We start from the raw sequence: 22,734 nt of genomic DNA on the forward strand, positions 1-22,734 counted from the left end.
TTTGTGGTAGACCAATTCTGAGGGAATTCATACCTGCTTCTGATAATGTTGTGACAGTGCAGTTTTTGCTTTTTCCTTGGCCCACAGAGTTAGCAGCCATTATACTGAACTGATAAGAAGTATTTGATTGGAGTCCTCTAAAAGTATGCACACGGTCACTGAGAGCAATTCTTTGAACATTATTTTCAAATACAAGTGCATAATAATTGATAATTCCATCTGATTTTGATGGAGGATCCCACTCAACAATGACCGACTGCCAACTTGATGCATTGCAATGAAGATTTCGGATAGTATCTGGAACTGTACAACAGGGAAATCATTGCAATACACATAAAGGCATGAATGTATTAACAAATTTCACACAAGCAATATTTCCCATTTGCACAAGTTGATTGCTATTTATTGCTTATTTTCAAGAAACATATTGGAAGAATTTAATCTGCAGTAAGATTACAATACGGGTGTGCAATATTTCCTTTTCTTTTGAGTGTGGAGACTTGAAACCCTCTTCCTATCATAGACTAATGAAGTATCAGCTGAACAGGTATATAGTTGATGGTTAAACAAGAAACTACGGGCTTAATTTTAACACCTTCCCTTTCTCACATCCCTCACCATCATGCAGAAGAGGGTGGAATAAGGGGTTAAAATTTTAGAAATGAGCAACCCGCCCCAACTTGTCACAATAATAAGAGAAGCAATTATCGGTGTCAATGAGTTTCCCGCTGCTGAGAGGCGAGAGGTTCATAAACATATGTAAATTGAGATCCTATAAGGTAATTATGTCCTCAACAGAATTTAATTGCTGCAGCATGCGGCTCTTACAGGGCTGCAAAGTTGCCGGGGGATTGGTGGCAGAACTGGTTTTATCTTATGAAAGTGATTAAAATCTAAGAGGTCTGATATGAATAAAAACATCCGCACTCACAGGGGCTTCCCCAGTTCATTGTGGGCTATGGTTTCGTGAGAATACTTTGTCTGCGACTGAGACCTTCATACTCTGCATGTGGAAAAGGAGAAGTTGATTATAGGTGCTATAGTTGTATTGTGTTGGACAGAAGAGAAGGAAAAAGAGAGGCATGAGCAGAGGCTCAACGTTCTTGACTTCTCTAAGCTTTTGGAGGCTCTGATTATCAGGACAGGTGGTCACTGATTTTTGTAGCCTTTTTTGAGAAAACCCTGTTGCCTGCTAGACCTGGCACTGCCACTGCCAGTGAAAGTCACCACCACCCGCAATTTATTTGTTTCTTGATCCTTCCAGGCAGCAATAACAGACAAGACCTGTCCCTCTATTTTGTATTTCTCTTTCTATCTCTGCCACTTCTATTTAGTGCTGCCCCAACAGCTTCAGCAAAAATGACAATGGCAAACTGAGTACTTTTCTCAGTCCCATGTTGGCACAGTAGTGCTACATTCCTCTGGGCGTACAATTCTGACCTAGGTAATTTGAGATCAGTACTACAAACTTGTTAATTGCACTCTTGATGAAAAACTTCCTGGGGCAACAGCATATCAGAACAGTTTCCACTGATTAAATATAGTAAATCAAATATTCAGTCTGAGGAATGTTTTTGTTAAAATCATATAAATTAAAGGGCAAATTATGACTATTGATTACCTATGATTCAGAATATAGGAACAAAATCTAATAATTACAGAGTTCTAAAATATCAGTAAAACTCTATGACAAAACATTATCCACGTACTTAAAATAACTGTTATAAAACACCAGTAGAGTTCAACAAACCTGACTCATTTATTTTGAAAATGACAATGTTACTAAATTGATCTCCATTTCCCACTTTGGTAAATGCTGAAACACTGATGTAATATTCATGCAATGGTTCAAAGCCAGCGAGATATGCTTCATGAAATAATCCTGTTGTATTCTTGAAATAAAAAAGAAATTATGAGATATTTGATGAGGTTTATTTTATATGCATATTTAAGCATTTTCATTTATACTGTACTTTTGAGTGGAATGTAATTTATGTTGTGGACGTAAGTAATATTTTGGGTGACTAGACAAACCGCTTGACTGGAAAATAAAAACAAATACTTGCGGAAATTGTTTTCTTGTGCACTTTAAATCCACCCTGAGAGGGAATGCACCAGTAAGCATTTCATGGGATTTCTTTCAGTCAAATCAACAAACCCACGGACGGGATCTTCTGCACCCACCCACTGCCGGGATCTTCCAGTCCCACTGCAAGTCAATGGACTTCTGGCTGAGGCACTGCCTCGCCCGCGGTGGGTCCCACACGCGGCCGGGTTGGAAAATCCCGGCCTATGTAATTTGTTAAGCCTGTATTTTGTATCAGTGTGACTTCTATGTATGGTACCATGCAAACAGAGGCACTGCTGACAGTTAAACTTCTTTTGACATTATCACTGAAAAGTTCTTTACCAACTTCAAAAGAGAAATATGAATTTCATATATCTTAAATAATACCATCCAATTCAAAACCCCAAGTGCCATGATTGATATACAGTAGCAAAGTATTTGAAACAAAACTTAAAGAACAGTACCTTAAAATACACGCTTTCATTTGTGTTGTCAATTATTTTAAAACTGTAGAGCTGCACAATACCATTTGGTATAGGACTAGGTTTCCACCTAACCAAGACAGAGTCTGCTGTATAATTTAGTATCACCAAGTCTTGTGGAGGGGTTGATGGTACTGAAAAAGAAGCTCAAATCAATCATTAAAAGCATAAGCCTTTTGCCTTTCTGCCAGCTAATTTTCCTTACATACACACTTTCCAAATGGTTCTGGCTGTTCTGAAAATATTTGGAAATATTCTTGTTCCTTGTTAGGTGCAATTATTTTTCAGTTTGGTAAAACTATTATTGATTTATATATGTTTCATTCACAAAAAGGCATAATTACAAAACCTTCTGCACAAACCAAATAAATAAGACGCAAAAATGTTAGTGTCATTGTCACTGCAGTGTGATGGACAGTAAGGGAGATTCCATAATCCTGTAACATCCACTGCTGCAGTAAGCAAGTATCTTTAGGACTGTTTCTAAACTTCAGCAGCAATGGTCAAGGTAGAGGTTATTAAGAAGGCATACTCGTCATCAACACCTATACAAACTTTGACACTACCAGCAGAAATAGTGCTATTTGCAATAATATCATTGTGAACATTTAGGGCAGAATTTTGCCCTCAGATGGCGTGCGGGCCCCACCAGCTTGGCGGCGGGCAGCCAGCCGACACCCACCACTGAAACGGGGCCCGTTGCCATTTTAAGTGGCCAAGGCCCGCCCAGCGGCATCCCCGACTGGAAGTGCTATGCGCTTCCTGTTCCGGGGGGGAAGGATTCCCCATCTGTCAAAGAGCGCACTTCTCCCTGAGGCAAAGTGCTACCTCAGGGAGATTTGTGACAGGTAAGTTAAGAAATTAGAAGTTAGAAACATTAAAAAACTATTTACACGTCCCCCTCATGTGACAATGTCACACGAGATAGGACATGTTAATATAAAACACATAAACTTTATTACTTTTTTACAGAACGGACATGAAACTTCATCCCGTCAGTGGATGAAGTTTCATGAATAATCTGCAGCCCGCTGGGGCTCCTGGCCTGCCCACCTGGCCGGGCAGGTCTTTAATTACTTTAATTAGCCTGTCAATGGCCTCAATTGGCCATTGAGAGGTCGGCAGGCGGACAGCTGATTTCGCTGTCCGCCCATCTTCCTAAAAATTTAAAGGGACCGGGATGACGTCGGGGATTCCTCTTGATGTCATCCCGCGTCATTTTCCCCTTGGTGAGCGGGCCCGGCCCCAGCCCCCAATTCAACGAGGGGAAAATCCTGGCCTTAGTGTATGCAGTTAAAAACAATTGCTAAATCTTTCTTTAAGATATCTTGTACATTAGCAATTAGTTTGTTTGGTACAACAGAGCTTGAGTATTGCTGGAAAAAGAAATATGTCAAAGCTTTTCAGGGCCTTAATTATGCTGACAACCAATTTAAGAATGTCAGTCGGACTTGCAGTGTGGTGCATTTACGTGTTCTGGAAGCTGCATACATTAAGACACAGGGTCCTGTTCTTTGCAGACAGAAAGAACATGTACACACATTGCACTTGTTTAAGTTAAACAAAATAAGTGATAGTTCATTCAGAGCAATGCCTTGGCCAATCAAAGTCAAGCTGCCTAGTTTAAATTTCAAACAATGCTTGGCAGGTAACTGTTATTCGCCATTAACTGGTGCATTCTCCATGGCAATTGGCCTCTACCAATCAGAATCCACTTGCAAACCAATCAGCACTCTCTTCTCATACAATATAAAGTTGTTGCTTCCCCTGACATTGGTATTCTTGTGATTGTCCTGATGAGTGCAAGAATACCTGTCTTTGATATGGTTACTGAATAGATGTGTATTTGTTTTTACAACTGAATAACCACTTCTGGGGTTTTAAGCTTTTTTCAATGGGTCTGGAGTTGTTTTCTGTGCATTATGAATGGCAACGTGTTTGAACAACAGTTCTCTTAGATTGTTAGAGATTTATTTTTTAAGTTCTGCTATTTCATGGCTCATAATGACTGTACATAACGGATACTTGTTGAGTGGTTATGGAGGATACACGTGGGTCATGAAGGGAGCATAAAGGGGGCACAGGGAATATTAAGGGGCATGGTGGGGACATGTGGGATATGGAGAAGGCATGGGGATATGGGGAAGCATGGGGAATATGAATGAGTGCGAAAGAGTCACGGAGAATACAAAAGGAGCAAGGAAGGAAACTAGGGATATGAGGGGGCATGAAGGGGGCTTGGGGATATGAGGTGGCATGGAGGCACATAGGGATATGGACAGTTATGAGGACACATGGAGGGGACATTGGGTTAGGTAGGGCGCTAATGGAGGTGAAGGGTTGAGCTTCAGGGGGCCTTCTAACCAGCTCGCCTTGGCACCCACACTCCTCCGATACTATCCAAAACCCAAACCTTGCCCTCCAGGAGACAAAATTACGTGGGTATGTGCAGAGGTGACAGGCTTGGGTTTCCAAAGTCGTGAAGCTGCACAGCGCTCGTTTCCCATGCCCAACATGAAAATCCAGTATTGGTTGATTGAGAGGATGAGAATCCTTCACATAGTGACAGTTATAATCAAAGCTTACGTTGCTTCACTTATCAAACCCCTAATCACAAATTCTAAAGAAAATTGTGCAACAATATTCTATGTTAATGCACTAACAAATTTTTTTGGTCAGCCTTCCAGTTTTCATCAGCCTTCTGCTTTTGAACAACTTGGTATTTAAATTGGGCAAATTCTCTCTCATTACTCCATACTCCTTTCCCGGATTTAAATGAACTACATGACTTTTAATAGGTCCCTTCGTCAATTTTCTCATATGACCATGGGAAGCTAAAGGGCTGTAGCCCCTTTTCCTTCCCCATTCATGGATTCACCAATAAACCAGGGAGCCTAAAGATATGTTCCCAGCAGACAATAACATCCTGCATACTCAAGAATACCATTTCAAGAATGCCATTTTGAGTGGATGACCTCCAGGTGAGCTAACAAATTACTTATTGCGCTTAGTTATCATGGAAACAGTAAGGACTTTGAACCTATGTAAATTTGCTTAATTTTATAATCCAACTTTTGAATATAAATCATTCCAAATACTTTCTGTGGCAAAATGTATTTTAAAAATCTCAGAACCTGTTATTACACCTATATTTTAGGAACGTAAAGACATATTTGTTGGAAAACTATTAGTTGTTTAGATGTCATAACCATTTTCATAGAGAGACACCTGAAGATAATAGGGAATTGCTCATAGTTAAGGTTCATACAGTAACATGAAGTGATTAGAGAAAAGTGTGGTTCTTGTTATTAAAAGCTACATTTTGTTGCAAGTGCAGTGCACCAGAAAAAACAAAGTGCAGGGATGAGTATATGCTTGTATATAAAAAGGATAACTCAGAGGCCATGAAAACTGCATGTGGTGCAATTTGATTCAGCAATAATTGAAATCAAGGGCAGAATTTCACAGTCCCCTGCTGGCAGATCTGCAGGGAGTCCTATAAAATTCCCTGAGAGCCCTTCCCTCCACCTTCCCCTAACCTGTCTGCAATCTTATGGGGGGTGGGTGAGGCCTAGGGTCATCCGCCCACCCTCACCCCTATTGAGACCCTTAAGCGGCCAAATATTGGCCACATAAGGGCTGTTTCCCACCCAGCCTCAATCTTGAGGCTGATGATAGGAGTTCAGGGACCTAGGGGATGCCATGCAGGTCACTGGAGCCTCGAAGGGCGATGCCTCCCTCAAAAACCCCCTTTCCACAATAGGCATACCACCGCCAAGGGCTGGCCTCATGCATGCTCCCTCTCCCTCTTGGTCCTCCATCAAGACTCCCACACCCCTCCCCACACACCCCTGGGTCTCACCTCCCATCGGTGGTGTGAAACGTCGTGACTTACCTGGCCCTGGACTCAGGGACTTAGAATCTGGGGACTGCTTGTAGTTTCAATCCTGGCTACTGCTGCCACTGGCACTGCTGGGGCAGCAGAGCTGCCGGCCAATCAGATTGGCCAGCAGGTCTCTGAAGCAGGACTTCTGCCCAGCTGAGGGAAGGAAGTCCCATCTCCAGATAATTAACATTCCAAGGAGCACTGAATGGCTGCGGGGCTGCTGTGCTGGGCGGGCTGCATTCCCTGCCGACTCTTTGGGGTGGCCTGGTGGACAACCCAGCCATCAAAAACGTTCTGCCCCAAATACTATCATGGCAATGTCATCACTTACAGGGGAGGCAGACAAATACAGCTACAAGGGAATGGTAGAATACAGGTAATGTTACTGAGCCTGGGACCTGGACTAATGCTTCAGGGGCATGAGTTCAAATTCCACCACAGCAGAAGTAGGAATTTACCATAAATTCAACTACTGGACTGCTGTTAAAAATCCATCTGGTTCTCTAATGACTTTGCAAGACTTTCAGTTCTATGAAACCACTATAGAAAGTTAGATAAGAATAAAACTGGGTGGCACCGGAAACAGCAAAAGCAAAGGCACAACCTGCCCAGTCGACCCTGTCAAGCCCTCCTCACTAACATCTGTGGACTTGGAAGAGCTGTGCCACGGGCTAGTCAAGCAACAGGCTGACATAGTCATTCACAGCAAATCACACCTTGCAGATGCTTGGGAGCTCCACCATCTGCAAACTCCCCTCCAAGTCGTACACCATCATGACTTGGAAATATACTGTCACTCCTTCGCAGTTGGGTGAAAGCCTTGGAACTCCCTCCATAAAAGCACTGTGGGGTACACTTATACCACACGGACTGCAGCGATTCAAAAAGGTGGCTCGCCATCACCTCCAGGGCAAGAAATAATGGGCAATAAATGTTGACCTTGTTTAGATCCCACAATCAAATAGAGAAATTAAATCACAAAGATTAAAGCTTGCTGAGAGATTGGTTGAGATAATAAGTGTGCATTTCTTAACAAAAACGTACTGCTGCATTGTGCAACCCTACGTACAAAATAGTTGATCACGTTTTAGATGAAAGATTATTTGACAGGGTATGATAAGTTAATTAATATCTCTGTCACTATGTTTAAATTAATATCTTATACTTTAACATATACCCCTGTAGTTGTGCAATGAAACAAACTTACCGTCTTCATCAGTGTACACATCAATCAGTTCACTCGTCTGAATTTCATCTCCCAGGATGTCGCAGGCTGTCATCCACAATTTATAGTGGCTGAATTTGGCCAAATTAACCAGAAGTACTGTCACATTTGCATTTTCACCACTACTTTCTTGATCAAAGTCTGTTATATTCTGAAAAACGATACCGAACAGCTCAGAGCAGGTGATTTTTTTTTTTAACGGTCAGAAAATTAAATGTTTTATTTATACATCAGGTATAGAATGCACAAAGTATATCCTTTCGTCTCCATTTCCCAGTGTGTATTGGAGGAGCAATCCTGTCACTCATTCCAAGTTTCCTTTGCAAGAATTTACTTCTTTGGTTTCACACTTTCTGTACTGCTTGTGGAATTAAATAATTAAATTGCATTCTTTCTTCAACATATTTGACTATTTGTTTTGCTTCCCGAAGTATTTGCTATTTCCAACTATTCAATAAACTCCACTTTTGATAAACAGATCGATTACAGTTTAATTTTGGAATTATTAAAGCGATTAGTATAACATAATTTCAGTATGCTTCATAAACCTATAAATTATAGTTTACTATATTAACAAATGAATGTAAGACAATTCTTTGGCTGTTCCTGAACATAGATTTAAACCATTTATTTTATATGGGTTAATACCTTGCTAAAAGACAGAAGTATGTCATATGCTGTTATTGGCTGCATATTACAGGGGGAACCCCCCACCCCGGAAGTGAAGTCAGCATGGCGTCAACTCACTGCAGGACAGCCCGCCCCACAGCTATAACGGTCTGCAGGCGGGCTAAATAGCTTGCCAGTCGACTTCCACCCCTCTCTGGGGAGAAAGTCCTGCTCTCGGGATCTGCCAGCCAAACCCAGCCCTATATGTTCATTTTACTCTTCTCTGGCAACAGCAATTTCTAGCCTATAGTTCCTTAGAACCCACAAACCTCTAATTGTTTTCAGTTAACTGCTTAATATGATAATGGAAAAATATTATTCCAGTTAAAACCAGAAAATATCATACCTGTGTGAAAACATCAGAAGTATTTCTGTAGTGAACTGTGTAATATTGAACATTTCCAGTAGATTTAAAGGGAGGGTTCCAAAAAACCTGAATAGATGTGGAACTTTTGTTGACATAGGAGACAATGCCTTCAGGGTTCCTTGCTGCAGGAAAATATGCATGCATTAGTTAAGTGGTTTCCTTTCACAAAGAAATGTAATGCTAGATCTTTATAAAGCACTGATTTGCCCCCTGATGGAGTGTTGTGGCCAATTCCGGGAACCTCATTTCGGGAAAGATATCAAGGCTTTGGAGGCTGTGCAAGAAATTACAAGATTTACAAGAATAATACCAGAGGTGTACAGTTTCAGTTGTATGGAGAGACTAGAGAAGCTGGATTGTTCACCCAAGAGTAGAGAAGGCGATGATACTTTGATAAAGTAAACTGGCACAGACCTGTTGGACCGAATGGCTGCTTCTGTGCTGTAAGTATTATGTAAATAAAGAGTAACTGTATCTTGTGGCGGACGGGTCAGTAACCAGAGAACACATACTTAAGATAACTGGCAAAGAAACGAGAGGTGATATGAGGTCAAATGTTTACACAATGAGTTGACCTGGAATGCACTGCCTGAAAAGTTGGCAGAAGTACGTTCAATTGTAATTTTCAAAAAGGAACTGGATAAATGCTTGAAAGGGGGAAAAAATGCAAGTGTCTGAAAAAGGGCAGGGTAGCAGGACTAAATGGATAGCTCTTTCAAGGGACCATTTGCATGATGGACTGAATATTCTCCTTCGGTGCTGTATCGTTCTGGCATGTACCCAACAAAGTGGAAAATTACCAAGTGCATCCTGTCACTAAAAAGTAGGACAAAAGCAATTTGGCCAATTATTGCCCCATCAGTCTACAGTCAATCAGCAAAGTGATGAAAAGGCTCTTCAACAGTGCTACCAAAGGGTTCACCAAAAGCCTGCATGCCAATGCTCAGTTTGAGTTCTGCAGGTCCACTCAACTCCAGGCCTCATTACAGCCTTGGACAAAAGAGCTGAATTCCTGAGGTGAGGTGATGGCAACCGGCCTTGACATCAAGGCAGCATATGAATGAGTGTGGCAATAAGAGTCCTAGTAAAATTTAATTCAGTGGGAATTGGAGAAAATCTCACCACTGGCTAGCGTCATACCTAGCAAAAAGGAGAATGGTTATGGTTGTTGGGGATCAATCATCTCAACTCCAAGAAATCGCTGCAGGAGTTCCTCAGGGTTGTGTTCAAGGCCCAACCATCTTCACTTGCTTCATCAATGACCTTCCCTCCATTGTAAATTCAGAAGTGGGGATATCTGTTTTTTCCTATGGTTTGCTGATCTTTTCTCAGTATTCAGTTCCATTCACAGCTGCTCTGTGCCCACATGGAGCAAGACCTGCAATGTGCAGGCTTGGGCTCTTAATTGGCAACTAACATTTGAGCCACTCAGTGCTAGACAAAGGCCATCTCCAATAACAAAGTGTAACCACATCCTCTTTTCATTCACTGGCATTACCATCATTGAGTTCCCACCATCATCTTGGGAGGGTCATAAGTACTGTGACAGGAAGAGTGACTAACTTTTTGACTCCCTAGAGTCTTTCCACCATCTACAAGGCACAAACCAGAAGTGGGATGGAATACTCTCTATTTAAAAAAAATCATTTACGGGATGTGGGATTCGCTGGCTTAGCCAGCATTTATTGTCCATCTCTAGTTGCCCTTAAGAAGGTGATGGTGAGCTGCCTTGAATCGCTGCAGTCCATGTGGGGTTCACCCACAGCGCTGTTAGGAAGGAAGTCCCAGGATTCTGACCCAGCGACAGTGAAGGAACAGCGATATATTTCCAAGTCAGGATGGTGAGTGACTTGGAGGGGAACTTCCAGGTGGTGATGCTCCCATCTATCTGCTGTCCTTGTCCTTCTGGATGGTAGTGATCGTCAGTTTGCAAGGTGCTGTCAAAAGAGCCTTGGTTTGAATTCCTGCAGCGCATCTTGTAGATGGTACGCACTGCTGCTACTGTGCATTGGTGGTGGAGGGAGTGAATGTTTGTGGATGTGGTGCCAATCAAGCTTGATGATTGCAGTCCTAGCAACACTCAAGCTGTGATGTCAGCTGTGGCTCAGTTTGCAGCACTCATACCTCTGAGTCAGAGGGTTCTGGGTACAAGCCCCACTCCAAAGACTTCAACACAAAAATCTAGGCTGACACTCCGGTGCAGTATTGAGGGAATCTCTGCACTATTGGAGTGCCATCTTTTATGCCAAAAAACCCTATCTACTCTCTCAGATGGATGTACCAAAACCCTGTCTACCTACTGTCTCAGTTGGACCAAAAAGATTCCATAGCACTATTTGAAAAACAGCAGTGGAATTATTCCTCATGCCCTGGCCAATATTTCTCCCTCAATCTACATCCCAAAACGATAATTTAGATATTACTGATTGTGGAAGCTTGCAGTGCACAAATTAACTGCCTAATTTCAATACTGACAGCACTTCAAATGACCACAGAGGACTTGAACCAGCAATATTTTGATTACATCATGCTTCACACCAAAGTCAGACATCTTATCCATATTAGGCCACAGTTGTCTAGATGGCCTGACGGTGATGCAGAATGATGCCGATGGCAAGGGTTCAATCCCTGTATGGGCTGTGGTCATTCATGGAGTCCTGCCTCCTCGCCTTGCATCACACTTGCGGAGTGGTGCCCCTCAAGCTATATAAAACCAACTGTCTTTCTCTAATGGAGATGTCTATGGTCCTTTGTGGACTGTGACTAATTACCTTCCCTTAAACTTCCAATATAGTTTATTAGCATCACCCTCACGCCATCTAGACAACTGTGACACATTGTGCAATTCCCAGAAGTAATTTTAAGAAACTCGACACCATCCGTGACAAAGCAGCCTGATTGCTTGGCATCCCATCTACCACCTTAAACATTCACTCCCTCCACCACCGGCACACCATGTCTGCAGTACATACAGACTACAGGATGCAATGCAGCAACTCGCCAAAGCTTCCTCAACAATCTCCCAAACCTGTGGTTTCTACTACCTAGAAGGGCAAGAGCTGCAGTCGCATGGAAACACCGCCACCTCCACATCACACAGCATCCTGACTTAGAAATATACCACTGTTCCTTTATCGTCAATGGGTCAAAATCCTGGAACTTCCTACTTAGCAGCAATGTGGGTGTACCTTCACTACACAGGCCTCAGTGATTCAAGAAGACAGCTCACGATGATGTTCTCAACAGCAATTAGGGATGGGCAATAAATGCTGGCCCTGCTGGTGACACCCACATCCCGTGAATTAATAAAAAGAAATGTTTCAATGAATGCAGAAAATGTATTATTTTCTAAGTTTCTGTAATAATTACTCATCAATAATGACAATATTTTAATACCAAGTATTTATAAGTTTCATAAGTCAGTGCAGATACTTACAACTCTCAGATATTTGAAATGTGATGTTATTACTTTTCATTCCACCATCACCAAGCCTAGTATTTGCTGTTACAAAAGCATAGTATTCAGTATTATTGTCCAAGTTTTTCAGCAGTACAGATGTTCCAATCTCATTTAAAATTAGTTCTGTTGTTGCACTCCTGTAATAAAAGTATCTATATTATTTCATAGCGCAACATCACAATACTGAGCTAATCTTAATTTATCCATGCCGAAGGAACTGTTCCCCTTCACTGCAGAATCCAATTGTTTCTTAAATAATTATTTTTCTCCCACTCCAGTTTTCTATCTAGAAGTCCATTCTATGTACTGGTCACTCTTTGTATGAAGAACAACTTTCTGAAATCAATCCTATATTTATGTGCCACCAGGTGAATTGTATTGTCCTCTGCCCTACTCACACAATTTAATTTAAAGTAATTCTATGGATTTAGCTTTCCAATTTCATCTACTAGCTTATATACCTCAATAAAATTGCCTCACAATTAATTCCTTTCAAGAATTAAAGTCTTTCCTTCTATCTCAGACCTCTTGGAAATGTTACCTAAAGTTAATTGATGCCAGAGCATTTTTTTATTAAGCAAATATTTTTTTTTAAAATCATTTAGCAGGGTAAAGGCTAAGAAAATGAGATGAGTTTAACTTTCAAACAAAATTATTTTCCATGCAGCAAACATAAATCAAACAATTAAGTCACTAGGGATGTGTACACCTTAAACCTAATTTCCTGAGGGCTTATCAGCAACCATCATGAGGATGCCCTATCCTTTGAAATTATGCTAGAGAAGACAACTTGATCTAGCATGGAAGAGAAGCTACAATCTGAGAATAAAGTTGTGACCTCCCTAACAATTTCAGTGCATCACATTACTTTTGTACTTAACTTCGCTGTTTCATGCTTCTGTAATTTTTCTTTGTGTCAATCCAATTTGGTGCCTTTGATTATTCCTGTGTCCTTTACAAAGTTTTTTTTAAGTTGCTTTTACAGTTATCCTGTAATTGGCCTTGTGTAGATTTTGTTATTAGAGCAGATCTTATTTATTTCAGTAACAGAGGTGAAACTAGTTCATTCCTGCAGATGTCCCACTTCTGATCTCTGGCAGATTTTGTTAGCATCAGGAATAAACACAGGATGGATCAGTGCACTAAGTTACCTTCTGGATTATTTTAAAATATTTTCACTCCGTTACTCATTTAACCCACTTAAAATTTTCACTTCTTTTTCTCACAATACTATTTTGCTACATTACTGTAGTAGTACATGACCCCACTCACCAATTCAGAGCTGTTTTAGTGACTGTTCAGTTTCATGTTCCAGTCCTTCACCTTCCCACCATGATTTGCACGATCCAGACACAGGTTTTTGTAATCTGCCTAAGCAAAGCTTTTACTCTGCCCCATCAGGACAATAGACATTTCTGTAGCTGTGTGATGACCAACTGGAAGCATGCATCTTTAAGATCATTTTTTAAATCCTTTCATGGGTTGTGGGCATCACTAGAAAGGCCAACATTTATTGCCCTTGACAACAGTTAAGAGTCAGCCACATTGCTCTAGTTCTGATGTCACATATAGGGCAGATCAGGCAAGAATGCCAGATTTCCTTTCCTTAGTGAGCCAGATGTTTTTTTCAACGATAGTAACGAGGTCATCATTATTGGGACTAGCTCACAATGCCTAATTTTTTAATTAATTGTTTTTTTAATTTATTAATTGAATTTCAATTCCAATAGGTGCCATGGTGGATTGAGCCTATGTCCCCAGAGCAATAGCCTGAGACTCTGGATCACTAGTCCAGTGATATTGCCACAATGCCACCATTTCCCATACTTCCTCAGGGAGTACCTATAACATAATGACCTAGGTTCTCCAATCATAAGGCTTAACAGTAGCCCATTAAAACAAATGTTATGATCAGAAAGCATATATCAATGCCTCTAAATCTTACAAAGGGTTTACTTGAATTAAAGGCTTCAATCTTTTACAATGGTCCTCATCGTTGTGGTAATTGCTGTCAAGTGTGCATGAGGATTTCATCTTTGTTCATACGGAAATCTCTTTTGGTAGGAGCGAATGCCACAAAGTCGGTTTTTCCAGCAGACTGATTTTTCTTATGAAAGGACTTTATCACAGAACTATTTATGCACTTGCAGTGTAGCTAAAGGTTGGAGATCAACAGCTACAGTATTGCCAGGTGGTATGTTGTTTGTACAATTAAGAATTAAAATTCAAATGTTTATTGAGCATAGGCAACATCACACTCTCTGAACATTTAAATCCATTACATATGTTAAGCACTTTTTAAACTTACTTTGAAAGCACACTTAAATGTTATGTGTTGTCAAACCCAAACGGAGTGAAACATCTTCCTTTGGGAACTGCCACAGTTTCTCCTGGAGTTAGCTTGGAACCCAACCCCAAAAAATATTTGCAGTAACGCTAACACTGGAGCATAAATGCCCCCCTAATTGGCTTATAGCTGGGTGGTGAACTTAAACACTGCTGAATTGCCTTCAAAATAAAATAAACCCCTAGTTTAGCTATAAAAGAAATAGAAAATGCTGGAATTACTCAGCAGGTCAGGCAACAACCGTGGAGAGGGAAATAGAATAATGTTTCAGATCGATGAACTTTCCTCAGAACTTGAAAACATAACAGGTTTAAAGCAAGTACAGAGGCAGGGAATGTGGGGAGGGGAACAAAAACAAAAGGGAAGATCTGTGATAGGGTGGAATGTAGGAGTGACTAAATGACAAAAGAAGATGGTAATGGGCTAAGAAAAGAAATAAAAGATAGGTCCAGAGGAGGTGTAAATGCGAATAGCAGTTTCATCAACAAAACCTCCATACGGGGGCAGAGGTTATGATCTGGCTTCAAGCTGAGTCTGGAAGGTTGTAAAGTGCCTAAATGAAAAATGAGGTGCTGTTCCTCGAACTTGCCTTGAGCTTCATTGGAACAGTGTAGGAAGCTGAGGGTAATGAGGGTGGAGCCGAGAATGAGAATATGGCTAGATTTCTTTCTCCTCTGGGAGGAAGGCTTTCAGGACTCAGCCTGTGTATATTACTAATGGCTTGCTGAATTATTTTGCTCATCGTATGGGTGTGCTAAAGGGCACTATGGAGCATGGCCCAAGCAGGAGCATGGCCATCGTATGTTGGGGACCAAAATTTGTGGACCAGTGGCTCAGGCAGTTTGCTGACTTGATTATAAACCACAATATTGAGCTTGAGTGAAATGTATCTTAAACTCACTTCCATCAATGAAGTGAGTTCTCAATTCAAGCAGTTAAAAAGAGTTCCTCCTGACATCAAAGCATTCAGTTTCAGGGAAAAGTATGTCCGTCCTGCCCTGCTTGAATCACCTTGCAATCAGATGCATCGTGCAGCTCTGGCAGCAGATGTAAATTAACCTATGCTTCAGGCTAACTTGTCCAGCTACAAGAGGATGTATGGTACTAAATAATATAGGGGAAGAAACATAGGGTAAATATTCATTTGAAAAATGCAAGTATTTTTGATAAGATTAACTGCACAGTAATTGGTTTAAAATACCATGTATACAATTTGCTATGAATTAAAATTTATTGTTAAAGTTAACAACCAATTTACTAAATCTTACCAAATATAGACTGTGTAGTAGAGAATCACTCCATTTGGTTCCAAGGGGGGCGTCCATGACAGATGTACAGTGGTAGAAGACAACTGTTTTGATGTGAGTGATTGCGGAGGAGAACCAGGCACTATGGATTGTGAATAAAAAAGGTCTGTATGCAAAATGTTGACTCATAACATATCACAGAATCACAGAATATCACAGCGCAGAAGAGGCCCTTCGGCCCATCGAGTCTGCACCGACACATGAAAAACACCTGACCTACCTACCTAATCCCATTTACCAGCACTTGGCCCATAGCCTTGAATGTTATGACGTGCCAAGTGCTCATCCAGGTACTTTTTAAAGGATGTGAGGCAACCCACCTCCACCACCCTCCCAGGCATGTGGATAGAATATCAACAATTTATATTTTTGATTTAATTCTGTCCATTTTTAATTAAAAATTGAATACTGCCAAATAATAAAACTAAGTAAATCATTTAGTTTCTGTCAACATGATGCAGGGGAGTTTAATATCGATTATAACAGTACCTACATGACAATATTGTGATGACCCATGTGCTTTGAGAAGCATACATTTTCTTTTGTGTGATGTCTCTTTAAAAACAAAATTTGCTAGGGAGTATTTTGAAAGAAGGTTAATTGGTTTCCTGATTATGACATCATTTGGTTCCAAGAAATTCCCATGTGATCTGGAGGTGCCATGGGGATAAATAGCCAAAAAGCAAAGGGTAAATAGAAAGCTAACAGCAGTGGGGTTGGATTTTAGCCTGCTTTTTTTTTTGTTTGGCTGCTGAGAAGACTGACTTTGTGCAAAGAGAAAAGAAGCAAAGCTCTCTCCATATGAAATAGTTTAAATTGTTTTCTGTTTGGCAGAGCTGAGAGTGTGTTAGTGTGTTATACAGTTGGAAAGGACAGAGCACTGAAGACAGTAAGAGCAACAGATTGTGGATTGGACAATACCCATTGCTGCGTTGAGGTGGTACCAGAGCTCACCAGTCTGTTTAAAAAGGTTGGAGAAGGGAGCCTCTGGGGTTTGTGTGCCATCAGGACTGTCATGACCCGAATGAGAGAAGGATTATAGACGTCAGTCACCACCTTGTCAGTGGTAACTATGTCCAGGGCTTAGGGTGGAATACAGCTGCTGGTGAATGCGCCTCGAGAACCAAAAGGATTGGATGGGAAGTGACAGATCCTACAAGAGAAGGCAGCGGAGTTGAAAAGACTGTAAGATTGCATGTGGGAAGTAATGTGAGTGCTTGTATGAGGTGTATCTTTGCTGTATGAACTATTTAAAGTGAAATTTACCTTTTTATTTGAAACATCCTTCACCTGTTAATTAATTTTTGAGTTATGTTGATTTTAGTTGGTTTGTTACAGTGAAGCTTTAAAAAATTGAAATCTTGTTCAGTGGTTTTCCTTCCTTTTTAAGATATTATCGGTCTCTATGGGTATTGTAACAATAGTGACTGCTCTTCAAAAGTATTTCATTGGCTGTGAAGTGCCTTGAGACATCTGGAAGTCATGAAAAGTGCTATACAAATTCAAGCCTTTCTATTTTACCACAAAGTTAAATATGTGCCACGTCAAGGATTTAGATTAAGTGAGATATACATCTCATAGTCACTGATTGAACTCCAGTTAACCTTCTTTGAAAATCATTTTAATAACTAAATTTTTTGTTATGATACAATATTAGCCATGCAATTTAAGGCTTATGGCAATATTAACCATGTAACTTTTGCACTGGATTATGTAATCAAGCCTCTGGACCCTGCAATCTGCTGACTGAAAGACTAGAGTGCTATCACAGAACCACTGGCACCTACCACTGGATACAAGCAACTTGGCTGTGTACATGTCCTGGGCCATATTTCAAAGCCTTTCTTGGTCTATCAAGGCAATGAAAGTACCCCTTTAGGGCCCCGAAAGGGTGAAACTGGTCAATGATAGTAGTGCAGAACAGGCTGATCCCCAGGATAATATATCTCCTTGCAGTACTGGTGCACATGTGGGAGAACCAGATTGCAATGAAAATTAGAGTGCTGCAATCATGAGGCAGGAATCTGGGAGAAATGGGTCTCGGCCAGAATCCCCATCCAAAAATTTCAGTACTCTAATTTTAAGCCACAAATTTGCCAAAAATCGCTAAAATCTCTATTTCTTTTATACTCAGTCTACGATTCTTATATTCTGACATGGAATCCATTCTATCCCTATAGAAAAAGTTGCTAAGCATGTATAGATCGCTGCTATATCTCCAAATAATCATGTCATGTGTTTTGTCAAGTATTGCATTCTGGGGGTGGAATTTAATGCCCCCTTTTGTGTGTTTCAAGGCGGAGAGGCATTTCATCAGATGGGAGGGTATGGAGTGGAGACCCCACCGCCTTCCCGCCTCAGCGTGAATAATCTGGGGCAGGAAGGCTTGTGGATGGCCTTCCTGCCTGAATGCTAATTGAGGCCCTTAAGTGGGCAATTAATGTTCACCAATGCCCTTACTATTGCCTGTCAGCCAGACAGTCCAGGCCACTGAGTTCTATGCTAAGGTGATGTAGTGCAAAGCCAGGCTTTCTAGACCTGTAATCTCCTCCATTGAAATTCAGCAGCCTTCCACCAGTCATGCTGAAGCCACTAGAGTAGCACTGTGCAGAAACAAAAGGACAGACAAAGGCATTTGCAAAACAGGCACTAAGGGAATTCACAAGGCTGATTAGTTAACTTCTGTATTGAATATTGGATGGTTTTGTTTGGTAAAGTTAATTTGGAATGATTGTTCTGAGGTGGCTTTTATTTTGGCATTATGACCAACAGAGTGCTGTGATGGTCATAGTCAGAGGGATGGTAAATTGTGCGACTGTTGTAGAAGGGGGATTTTGGGTTGTGCTCTGTAGAACCACAGTCAAATGAGGTGATCACAGATAGCCCGACTAGAAAAAGCTATGCCTTGGTTCCTCCTCACTCCCTCCTGTTCCTCAGCTGTTTGCCATAACCCTCACGGCAAGTTTTTTGCCACATGATGACAGTATTATGCAGGACATAACAAACCTGGACAGGCCTGGATACATGCACCAGCAAGTCCTGCAGTGCTTCACCAGAACAGTTCAGGCTGTGGAACCATTGCTTCAGCATGACAATGATATGGCTCTATGATGTTTTGTGTGGTAACATGGCTCTCATTATGTACATGTTGGCCATCTGAGGTTGGGTTATGACGCGGAGCCATGAGGCAGGTGTTAAACAGATAGCCTCTGCCACTAGCAGCCATCCTCAGGTTTGGCATGGTGACTCAAAAGCAGAGAACAGCGGACTGACATAGAATTAATGCATTGTGACTTCCGCCAGGATAACATGCATTTACTGACATGATGTAGTGAGGATGGTCACACGTCGACTGTACAAGCAGAGAGTGAAACCCTTCACAGTTGTTGTACATCTCAGCATTTTGATGCGATGCCTATACAGCCAAGCGTGTGCAGTCAATAGCACCCTGCACCATAGCAAAGCCCTATCCTGGCAAATCCAGGTGCACACTCTGCCCGTTTCTCTTTGATCAGATAGAAGACAATGAAATTCCCTCTTCTAGCACTGAAGAGCAGTAGCTACATCCCTTGTGCAGCAGTGGATGACAAACTGGATGGTGTTACAGGTATTGCCAGGTCCAGCCAGAAAGGATCCCAATGCAAAGAATTTCAGACCATGCTCATCTTCACAGCTACTGGCTGTGCTGTCCTTGGCCTGTTCTGAACTTGAAGGTCCTGCTGCAAGTGGTGTCGAAATTCTGTGAGCCGGTCCTTCGTAAAATAGATGAGGTGCACACAATCCTCCTGGCTTAGGTTGAGGTAAGAGAAATGCTACAGGAAGACCCTGAGTGGATAAGGCCTCCTGCAGAGAACCCTCCTCCACCTCCTCCCTCTGCGAGCAGCTTGGTTTTTTACTGTACTGCCTCTGTTTTATCTCTCTGTCATGATGCAATCCAAGGGGAATGGCTATTACAGCACCCATGACAACTAGAACTCTTGAAGTCAAAACCAAAGGCTTTCTCCATGTGAAGCACCAGCACCAACTTTGAACAACTCTGCAAACCACCAAGCACTACAACAAACTCAGGCAACAGAAATCAAGCAACAGCCATGCTGAGCGTGGTTTTTGATTCATTTAAACAGCACTGGTGTGGGGAACCCTTCCTACTACTGAACGCATGTTCAGCTGTGCGAGGTTAAAAGAGGGTGTTAGCTCTAGTGGCAAGGTTGAAAATGGCAATGCTGGTATCAAATCTGTGTTACATCTGTCGACTCTACATAACAACAGTGCAGGCTCCTAACGCTCATGCTACTGACCTCCCCGTAATGTCATCCAGCACAGGTCATGCCAGAAAGCATGCATGTGTGGTGCTGACACCATTTTGGGACCAAAATAGCAGTATTTTGTCACAACTATGGGCGCTAGAGTCGAATTTGTGGCCCAGATTTCAAAGCTGCTCCCAAAGAGATATAAGTAAAAGATTCAGCTGTGTGAACAATACTTTCCTGCTTATGATTTTAAGCATAACCCAAAAGATAGTATGGTTTAAAAATCTTATGCTGTTATTCTAAGCAAATACATATTTTTGCGAGAAAATTAAATGCTTCAAAATAATAAGACTATCCTTTTAACTCACAGGTTCCATATACTTTGTTGCTATAGCTGAACTGTAAAATTTGACAGATTTTCAGTATGCTTACCACCTTCTCCACTTAAAATATATAGCGGTTGGCTTTGAATTCCTTCACCCCTGCTAGTACTTGCAGATATTTTTAAGGAGTATTTTTCATTAGCTTTTAAACCTGTAAAATGTGAATACAGAAATTATGTTTATTCTCTATACATAGTTAATCTCTGTACATACCTTAATCTCTGTACATACTTACGAAGAATAAATATTGCATGAATTTCTATCATGTCATGATAGAAAGTAGTTTACAATAAAATCATTTGCCATTATGTTCAAACAGAGGGATAAGATCTGAGTGCAATAGACTTGTTCCATATGCTACCAGTGCTGTTGTGGAAAGTCAGGGGATGGCTGTGTTAAACTTTACTACTTAGACTAGATATGGGAATAAAAATTCCTCTGATTACTACATGTAGCCATATAATATGTGTATATGTGTGTGTAGGGGTAAATGTGTTTGTGATTATTTCTTTTGTTCATTATTTTGACTGAAAACATAATCAAGCACCGATTAGAAAGAACAAATATAGAAAGTTTCATATGATATCAAAGCTCATAGGGCAGAATTTTCCCCCCATTCACAGCTGATTCGGCTGCGCCCCCGCCGACCTGAAAATTGAAATGATGCCGAGTGACGTTCCGCCTGACGTCACCCCGCGTCATTTTATGCATCGATGAGCGGGCCGCGCTCCCCGCTCGCTGACCTCAATATCCTGCCCATAATCACCAGGGGAATTATTTCCCTTGGTGGTTTGCACGATATATGAATGTTCAAAGAGGCCAGAAGTTAATTGTATATATGCAGCATTATATATCACGTAATAAACCACTTCACTCAGAATGACTGCCCCATACTTATCCCTAGTTTTTACAGTGCCAAATGTGACAGAATGGACATCTCTCAAAGTGTGTACACTATATGGTATATCATGTGTTCAGAATCTTGAGTGACATTCATTAATTCAGTTCTCACAGCGAGAATTTATCTTGTTAGGTACAGTCATGTAAACAATTTTTTAAATACAATCAAGGGAAGATCTAACATGGTATCAAAAATAAAAGTCTCTCACAGAATAATCTGTCTTACAGTTTTAAGATATGCATTTCACATTGATTTATTGAGAGTTATGAGAATAAAGAACCAGCCTAGAAAAGTTAACAGCCTTATTGCAAAAGCTACATTTCTGCATTAATATTTTTATATATTCAATTGTTGGTGACAATATAGTTCAGACTAATTTTAACAGGCTCCACCCAACATAAACAGGGTATTAGCAGCCTGAAAATTTATCGCCCCACTTTACGCCATCATCTTGAGGAGGTCCCTTAATCGTCAGCTGGGAGAGCACTTGTAATATGTGAATCAAGATCCTATAACATACAAAGAAACTGTTTGCAATGTTGAGATGGGTGGAATATCACCATCTATTTGTTTCAGGCTTAATCAACAGACTTCCATCAATCCCACCTTGATTCCTTACTTACCTTGCTGAGGATCACTTCCATAGATCCCAGTGGCGACCTGACTCTCATAAATATTGACTCCCACCTTGCATTGATGGTGTTGCTTCAGGTGGTGTTCAGCGTCAGGAATTGTTAATAAGACGTGGATGTTAAAATCTCACACTCCAGCACGGGTGGGTGGGAGGGGTTGGTGGATGGTTCAACCCCTTCTTCAGCTACTGCACTTCTGATTAAATATTGTTTTCAGCCCTGAAGTTATTAAGTTTGTGTTTCAAGATTTTGAAGTAGAAAGGCAGCATTGAAAGACGAGAAGCTATGGGCAGGATTTTGCCTTCATCAGGCGGGCTCATTGGGGACGAGCGGGGGCAGTTAGGAAGCCGACTGCTGCCCGCGATTGGGCTGCGACCATGATTTCACGCTGGCAGGCCAATTAAGGCCCGCCCAGTGTGAATGCTGACTGCAGAATGAGAAAAGGCGGGTGGCCTTCGTTAACAGGAAGGGATTCCGCTCCATGAACAGGCAGTGATCACAGGATGCAGATTCTGCAAGTCTGTGCAAGGTACCCTGGCAGCTCCCATGACGCGTACATTTTACACTTGTTCAGGTCGAGCGTGTGCCTGCCTGACAAGCGGAAAATTCTACCCTACGTGGGAGTTTTCAGACCGAAGCCATAGGGGTAGTAATGGCTAGGTTCAGAGTATCAGAAGATGGCCTAAGTTTACAAATATACAGGAAATTCATGTAGCACCACAAGTAGTGTGGGTGACCCTTCCCAACAAGAATCTAT

At 41.3% G+C, this 22,734-nt stretch overlaps 1 protein-coding gene across 1 annotated transcript in view; it reads right to left on the minus strand.

Moving 5' to 3' along the window:
• Positions 1-22,734, minus strand: part of ptprq (protein tyrosine phosphatase receptor type Q) — a 194,468-nt gene that overhangs the window by 87,555 nt on the left and 84,179 nt on the right. Inside the window, exons 19-26 of the mRNA XM_078568562.1 lie at positions 20,494-20,595; positions 15,773-15,893; positions 12,134-12,294; positions 8,677-8,819; positions 7,644-7,812; positions 2,533-2,684; positions 1,751-1,892; positions 34-303 (exon numbers count right to left, since the gene is read on the minus strand). Of these exons, the coding sequence (XP_078424688.1) occupies positions 34-303; positions 1,751-1,892; positions 2,533-2,684; positions 7,644-7,812; positions 8,677-8,819; positions 12,134-12,294; positions 15,773-15,893; positions 20,494-20,595 (1,260 nt within the window). The remainder of the gene's footprint in view (positions 1-33; positions 304-1,750; positions 1,893-2,532; positions 2,685-7,643; positions 7,813-8,676; positions 8,820-12,133; positions 12,295-15,772; positions 15,894-20,493; positions 20,596-22,734) is intronic.

The sequence above is a fragment of the Cetorhinus maximus genome, chromosome 22 (assembly GCF_964194155.1).
Source record: "Cetorhinus maximus chromosome 22, sCetMax3.hap1.1, whole genome shotgun sequence".
NCBI lineage: Eukaryota > Metazoa > Chordata > Chondrichthyes > Lamniformes > Cetorhinidae > Cetorhinus > Cetorhinus maximus.